Genomic DNA, 7,718 nt, shown 5'->3' with positions numbered 1-7,718 from the left:
CTCTCTCTCTCTCTCTCTCTCTCTCTCTCTCTCTCTCTCTCTCTCTCTCTCTCACACACACACACACACACACACACACACACACACACACACTTGTGTCTGTATAATCTATTTTAAAACCAGGGTTACATGTACCCCAGGGTGACCTTGAACCTCCTACTTCCTACTTGAATTTCTGATCTTTTTTCCTCCGTCTCTCAAACACTGGACTTCTAGGCATGTACTGCTCTGTCCCACTTATGCAGTTTGGGGGACCAAAGCCAGGGCTTTGTGCATGCTAGGAAAGCACTCTACCTATTAAGCCTGCTTATTTAAAAAATGAAAGTTTTTATTTTTGTGTATGTGTATGTCTGTATGTGTATGTACAGGAGGTTTTGAGACCAGAAGATGGTGTCAGATCCCCTGGATCTGGAGTTATAGGCAGTTGTGACCCCAATGTAGGTTCTGGGAACCAAACTGGTATCATTGGAAGAACAGTAAGTGCTCTTAACCCTCGAGTCATTTCTTCAGTCTCCTCTTCCTCCTCTTCCTTTGAGATTTAAATGGAAAACGTTTTGAATGTTATTTATATGTCTGCTGTGCCCATCTGCATGCATATGCATGAATATGTGGGTGTCTGAGGAGTCACACAAGGCTGCTAGGTCCCTGGAGCTGTGAGCAACTACCCTGGGTGCTGGGCTACAAACTCTGGTTCTCTACAAGAGCAGCAAATGCGCTCAGCTACGGAGCCACCTCTCCAGCCCCCACTGCTGTGGTTGTCTGAGGTCTCATGCTGGCCTAGGATGTCCTCAAACTTGTGGTAGTTCTCTTGCTTTGTCTCCCAATATCCAGGGTTACAGGCGTGTGCCACCGTGCCTGGATTTCCATGTAACTGTTATTATTTTTAATTTCTCCCTTGTGATTATTGATAGTGAGTCCTTTTACATCAAACTTTCCCAGTTTAAGTGGTCAACTCAGGACCTTCCCTGTAGCACGAACGGCTATAATCACAGTGACCCTGTCTGGCACCATCTGGACCTGGGACGGCAATAAGATTTAGTTCTTTCATGTGAGCCCTGTGCTCAGTGGGCGCCAGCAGAGCAGATGCAGGAGGGTGGACGGAAAGTCGGGGGCCTTGAGCTCAGGCGTCCAGAATCAGCCCCTTGCTTCCCTCACGGCAGACATAGCCCCCCCCCCCCCCAGCACAGCTGCTACCTCCAAGAAACAGGTCAGAACTCCAGCAACTTATTTGAAGATGCTGCAGGTGGTGTGTGTGTGTGTGTGTGTGTGTGTGTGTGTGTGTGTGTGTTCTGCGTCCTTCTGTCCCTATCCCTGCTCCAATCATGGGCTTTCTTTTTTCCTCTCTAGGCCTTCATGGTTCAGCTTGGCTTCCGGAACCAGTATCGCAGGAATAAGAGGATGCTGAGTTCAGAGATGGTGATCCTGGCAAGTACCCAGACTCAGGGCAGACCAGCGAGGGGTAGCTGTGGTGCAGTCGGGAACCTGAATAGGTAGGCTCCACTCCAGTAAACTGAGCTTCCATCTCCACACCCATCCAAGGAAGAGAGAGTTGCGCGCCACCTATCGGTACCCCCTGGAAAAGCTGCCTCAGTAGGATGCTGAAGGAAACGGGTGGGCTCACGGAGGAGGGAGGAGTTCAGAAAGTGGCCAAGTGCGTGAGCACAATATTGTTAACCACCACCCACCCCCACGCACTTCTCAGGGCCTGGGGAAGGCCAGGCCAGTAAATTAGGGCTAAGCGTCTGCCAGGCTGGTTTAATGAAGATGGAGATGGGCTTCAGTGAGTGCGCGTCTTCAGAGATCACAAGCCCAGCTCAGCTTCAATGGAAGGAGGATGAAGCTGCAGAGAAGCAAGGGAGTCTAGGGGTCAGTGTCAGCCTGGGCTAGAAAGAGAGCGATCAGGTCAGCAGCATTCTCAGCACAGTGAAAACTCACCCAATATTTTGGTCCAAGGGTTCAAGTGCCCTGGACGAGGGGTGCTTAGTTCAGATTCAGAGTCCTCAGGCTCATGCCAGACCGTCTCCAGCTCTCATTCCAGATCTGAGGGCACCCGTAGGCTCAGGGTCACCGACACGAAAGGCTTCTCATAGAGAACTTTTTGAAAGGCAATTTCGCACTGCTTACGGGTCACAACAGCCTGGGAAGGCTGCCACGTCTCTCCAAGTGCGCAGCGGGTTCATGTCTACCACACTCTGACAGTTACACCCACACTCCCGCTTCCCCTCACCCCCCCCCCCGCCTGCTCACTGCCCTACCTACTCTGTAAGGGGACATCCCAGAGATGGCTTCTTCCCTATCACTCCATCCCTGCTGTCCCCATACCCTGGGCCTCTGCCCACTCCTCACTCATAGCAGCTTCTGGGAGAGGCTTTAGACTCAGTGAGCATCTTAGTATCAGGTCAAGGTGGCCCATTCCAGCACTAGGGAGGATAAGACTGTAGGGTCTTAAATTCAAGGGCAGTTTGGGCTACATAGCAAGACCCTGTATGTAAACCAAACAAACAAAACACAAACCAAGGGCTTGAGGATGTAGCTCAGTGGTACAGTAATTGTAAGTATCTGGATTTGACCCTCCAGGATTGCAGAAACCAAGTAGAATAAACCCCAACTCAGCTCAAATGCTACTTCATCTATGCAATCCTTTTAGGCTAGGTCAGGGGTTCTTTCTCTGGCTCTCAAAGTTTCCTGCGATCTCTTTTCCCTAGACCTTGATCAAATGTCTCCGCTCTGGGTCATTAGCCTCCTTGGGACTGGCAGAGCTGTATTGAGTATAGGCTAAATGGATGGTTAGATTTGCAGAGGAGGAAGACAGCGGATATGGACTGGAAGATTGCATAGCAGAACAGAGCTAGGTTCTAATGCGGTTCATAAAAGTCACGAAGGCAAAACCCCACTTCATATACTGTAGGCCTTCAATTGATTTTTTTTTTTAATCTGTTGATGTTTCGTGGCTCAGTAAAACTAAGTTCTTAGGACTTTGCAGAGAATCAAAAGTAGCAGTACATAAAAGGTGCACTTGTTTGCTGGTAGTGATCCCACAGCCAGCAGCACGTTTTATTTGCCAGAATTCACTGCAGTCAGAGACTACATAATTAGAGGCTACTCTTTTAGTGCTGTGATCTGTTGAGAGGTAGTTTTCTAACCTAAGACCATCACCATGCTTTCCTAGAGGATGGCCAAGGTACATGCTGAAGGTCACTGGCAGATGCTCACGAAAAATGGTGGGGCTGGGGAACAGATACAGCATCTACTCGGGAGGGGGAAGGCAAGGAGACAGCTCACTGTGTCCCACTGAAGACAACAGAGGCTTCCCATGGCACTAGGACGGCCCTTTCAGTGGTTAGAAGCCACACATTCTAGACATATGTGACTCTGAACTTCTAAAATATATGCCGGAATCCTGCCCCATGGTTCTAGGGCTCTGAGACCCTAAGCAACCAACACTGGGAATACCGAGGTCAAAGGTGAGCACCATCCTTCAGCCTAAAGCCTGCCTCCCCAAATCACCTTTATTAGGGGGCCCCTGCCCCTGCCCCACTCTGGCAAAAACAAACAAACAAACAAACACAAAACCCCAAACAAAACAAAATAAAAATGCACAGCCTGGCACAGGAAGTACTAGCAAGCAGATAGGTCCACAGCAGCCAATGGCCCCTTAGATAGTTTCGCCCCAATAAAGTGTCTCTCCTTTATAGCTGTCCTCCTTCCCAAGAGGCTCATCTGAGGCTAGGTTCTCCAGTCTTTCTTTCTCCCTTTCAGTGCCCCACCCCAAACAAAGGATAGAGGGTGTAAAGCAAGCATAGGATCTCATGCTGGCTGTGGATAAGCCCATTTCAGACCATTAAAAAGCAGGCTGGAGAATGACGGAGAGCCCCAATCTTGCTATGTGTACTCACAGCCTATTTCTTTTTCCCACATCTCCAGAGAGTGCATAAGGGCCACTGCCCCAAATGGCCACCTCTTGTCACCTCTCACGCCCACCAATGCCCCAAGGTCAGTAGGACAAACACAGAACCACTTACAAGAGCAGAGAGCATCGGAGATTATTGCAGACTTTATAGAAAACAGCCCAAGGGAGGTCCAGATTTCTCAGTTGAGGATGGGGACAGCGGGCCTCAAGCTGATACACAGAGGAGGAAGACTTCCTGTGCAGAGGCAGCACAGGCCTGCCATTCTGCCTGACTTAGGGTGAGAGGCAGGGAGGCAGTCCCTCCTCACTCACCATTGTGCTTTGGGATCATGCAGAAGGCAGGGCACTGAGGCCATGACCTTGACCAGGAAAGCTTTCCACTGAGACTGAGACAAGAGGTCAGACTCCATCCCCTTCCAGAAGGCATGAGAGGTGGTAGCAAGGAGTTCCCAGGGGAGGACCATGTAGATGGTGAAGCACAGAGCACAGATGGGCAGCAGCTCCAAGCCTCGCTTTTCCAGACAGACCAGTGGCCCTGGATTGGAGACCCTGCTCACCCCACCTGCTCCCTTCCTCCCTCAAGTCTGCCTATATGCTATGGGGGTGCTTTTTACTTGTCCTGCAGGATGGGAGAACGTCTCCTAGGAGGGCAGTGGGTAGCACCCCACCATGGGGAAGAGCCCTCTCTGGCCCCTGGTCAATGAATGGTAAAAGTGCCAGCGATGGATGTCAAGGGAACTGAGAGCCTAAGACTTGGGCCAGGGCATGAAAGTGACTGGGGTGAAGAGCTGAGTTTTAGATGAAGGACAAACACTGAGTGTTGGGACATTAGAGCCGCAACAGAAAGGCTAAGGCTTGGATTCTACACCAAGCCTTCCTTGCCCCTGGCATGAGAGAGACAAGGCTGGGGCTGAAACCCAGCCAAGAGCAAGGAATGGAAGGGCCTGAGCTAGAACCAGGGTATGAAGCAAATCAGACTAAAGGAGACACTGAAAGCCTTCAGATGTGGGTTACATGATGGAGAGCCCAGAGTTCTGAGGTGGGACAAAAAGCTCAAACTTCATAAAAACCTTCCAAAGAGACCAGAAGGGTAGGACCCCCCCGCCCCTTGAACTCTGAGAAAGGGACTGAGGTCTTCTACCCCGGCGCAGGGGTCAGTGCAATCTAGCCAGGGTGTCTGGCTTAAAGCATATAGGAAGGTGGAGAAAGTGCTAGAGATTTCAAAACGGAAGAGTAGGATCTTTGGGTGAGCCTGGACAGGGAGAAGGAATTTCAATGGTCCAGTAAGGACCGGCAGGCAGGATTTGTTTCTGGAAACAGATTTCTGGGTTTTCGATCTGGAAACTCTAAGGCCAGGGAAAGAGTACACTTTGGAATTTCTGTATGGGAGAGATACTACGATTGATCCAAAGGTCTCAGAGATCCAAACTCGTGAGTGTGTTATCTCCGGGGCCCAGGCCAGGCAGAGAAAGGCTGCATGGCCCAAGTAAAGTCATCAGCTGATAGGAACAGCCTCCCACTAGGGAGGTGATGCTCAGAGACCCGAGCCTGGAGAAGTGGCCCGGGAGCCGGCAGGGGCGGCCGGAGCGGGCGCACGGCGTGGGTCTGCATCCTGCTCGTAACGGTAGTGGTAGCCCTCCATCTGGTCTCTGCAGGCCTCGCGCAAGTTGTGCATCCAGCGTTGGATGCCGCGGCGGTTTAGGTAGAGCACCATGAGGAAGATGAGGCCGATGAGTGCCAGCACCAGCCCGAAGAAGACGTAAGAGGCTTCCAACTCCGGGCCGGCGACGTCTATCCCTTCCCCGCTCTCGTGTGCATCGCCGTCGGAGCAACCTAGTCGCGCCTCATCCAGGTCCATCAGAGGCAGGTCGAACAGTACGCGCGGGGAAGCGCAGCGCAGGCGGCGCGCATCGGGTACGCGCTCGGTGGCGTTGTGCAGCCAGGCCAGCAGGGGGCGCGAGGTGCACCCACAGCTCAGTGGGTTGTCCGCCAGCAGCAGGCGCGGCTGGGGCAAGTCGCCATCGCGTTCGAGCGCGCGCAGCTCGTCGGGGCCCAGGCCGGCCAGCGCGTTGACACGCGCATCCAGCTGCTCCAGGCGGGGCAGGCGCAGCGCGGCGAGTGGCAGGCGACTCAGCGCGTTGCCTACCAAGCCCAGCAGGCGAAGCTCGGCCAGAGGGGCCAGAGCGGCGTCCAGTGCATCCAGCATCCCGGGGCTGCCTCGAGCCAGCGCGTGATTGAGCTGTAGTGAGCGCAGCGCAGGCAGCCCGCGAAAGGCGCGGTAGCCCAGGGCGCGTAGCGGGTTGTGGCTTAGGTCGAGTGCCGCCAGGCTGGGCAACCCGTCGAAGGCACCGTCCTCTACTACCTCGATGTTGTTGTGTGTGAGGCGCAGCGCGGTAAGGAGCGGTAGGCGCACGCCGTCCGTCGCCCCCTCGTCCCCTCCCGCGAAGGCGGCAGCGCGCAGCACGGTCAGGTTGGCGCCCACGATGGTGAGGTTGCGCGCGTCGGGTGGCACGTCCCGGGGCGGCTGCCGGAGCTCCGCGCCCGACGCGCAGCGCAACATTAACCGGGGGCTGCCGAAGCAGTAACACTGGAAGGGACAGGGCGCGGCGGGCCGGCTCAGCGCCGCCGCCAAGAGCAGCAGCCCTGGCAGCGGGCTCCAGAGCCCCCGCTGTCCCGCGCGCGGGGCCATCGCGGCCGTCCCCGCATCCAGCCCCCGGCCCGCAGCGCTCACCAGTGAATTGGGAGCGTTTGGAGATGATGGGATGGGGGTAGCACGGGAAGGTGGCTGTGGGCTAGACCTTGACCCGGAGCAGCTGACAGTTCCGACCGGTCCGTCCTCCTGCTTGTAAAGTCCGAGGAGCCTTCACTTTGATGGCTGGGGGCGACAGGGGTCAGGCGGGGAGCGGAGCACCCCGCCCCCGCTGCCCTCGTCGCCCTGCGCTCCGGCCTCCGACTTCCGCGGCTGTTTCGGGCTCGGAGCCGAGTGGGCAGGGTTTGCCTCCCCGCCTCCCCCTCCCCGCCTCCCGGCCGCCTCCTCCGCCCCCAGCGGAGTCTCCGCACCTCCTCGCAAGGGAGGCGGGGTGGGAGGCTCCGGAGCAGCAGGCTTAGGGCCGCTGCGCTCTCTTGCTCCCCTGCTCTCTAGTTCACGAGCTGCTGAGAAGTTTGGCTCCCCAAGCTCTGACTTGCTTCTTTCCCCACCCCCTTCGTTTAGGCAGCTTCTTTCCTCCTCCCTCTGAAGCACACGTGGGGCGGGGCCCTCAGGGCTGACCTGGCAGGTGGATCTGTGCACCCAGAGAAGGTGGGAGAGTTTAGAGCTGTCCCCAGAAAAGGAGGCAGGGCTGAGGGGTGGGCTGACAAAGTTACTCTTCTTTTAGTCAAGGAAAGGGGCTGTGCTACGGGAGCGAGCCTGGAAAATCCCTAGCCTTGGATGTCTCCTTTGCGAATCCAGTTCCCTTAGGCTGTGTCTAAAACTCTGCAGGTCCTGTGTGTCCAGTCTTTTATCGACCCTCTTCTATGTTCTAAAGCACCCTCTGTCCCCACATCTCCCGCGCCCTAATTCAGGCTGTTCTGCCTCTGCCACGACCACTCCCATTGGTTCCACCCTTCAGGCTGGACCCCTCCTAGGCCTAGGGAGCGGTGGGTGGAGCGATTCAGCTCTTTGCTTGCCCACCCCGCCCCAGCACTGAGTACTGCCAGGATACTGTGCCCCTTCCCCTCCAAACTGCCCTACCAGTCAATATTGAGTGGGGTGCCGGTTGGGGAGAGGGCTCGCTCTAGGAGCAGGAAAATCAGGAACTGATTTTGTAGT

The 7,718-nt window shown here is 55.1% G+C and overlaps 1 protein-coding gene across 1 annotated transcript; it reads right to left on the bottom strand.

Annotated features, from left to right (window-relative positions):
- Positions 1-3,866: 3,866 nt before the first annotated feature.
- Positions 3,867-6,867, bottom strand: Tpbgl (trophoblast glycoprotein like). Its single transcript, XM_021168088.3, has one exon. It carries the CDS (start codon positions 6,597-6,599, stop codon positions 5,445-5,447), a length of 1,155 nt encoding a protein of 384 aa, XP_021023747.1. The 5' UTR covers positions 6,600-6,867; the 3' UTR covers positions 3,867-5,444.
- Between the last annotated feature and the right edge of the window lie 851 nt (positions 6,868-7,718).

Source organism: Mus caroli, unplaced genomic scaffold (assembly GCF_978045245.1).
Source record: "Mus caroli unplaced genomic scaffold, Mus_caroli_1 scaffold_8, whole genome shotgun sequence".
NCBI lineage: Eukaryota > Metazoa > Chordata > Mammalia > Rodentia > Muridae > Mus > Mus caroli.
This window is presented reverse-complemented; position numbering and strand designations above follow the sequence as displayed.

Coding starts and splice junctions, on each gene's coding strand:
- Tpbgl (XM_021168088.3), bottom strand. CDS start 6,599: ATGGCCCCGCGCGCGGGACAGCGGGGGCTCTGGAGCCCGCTGCCAGGG.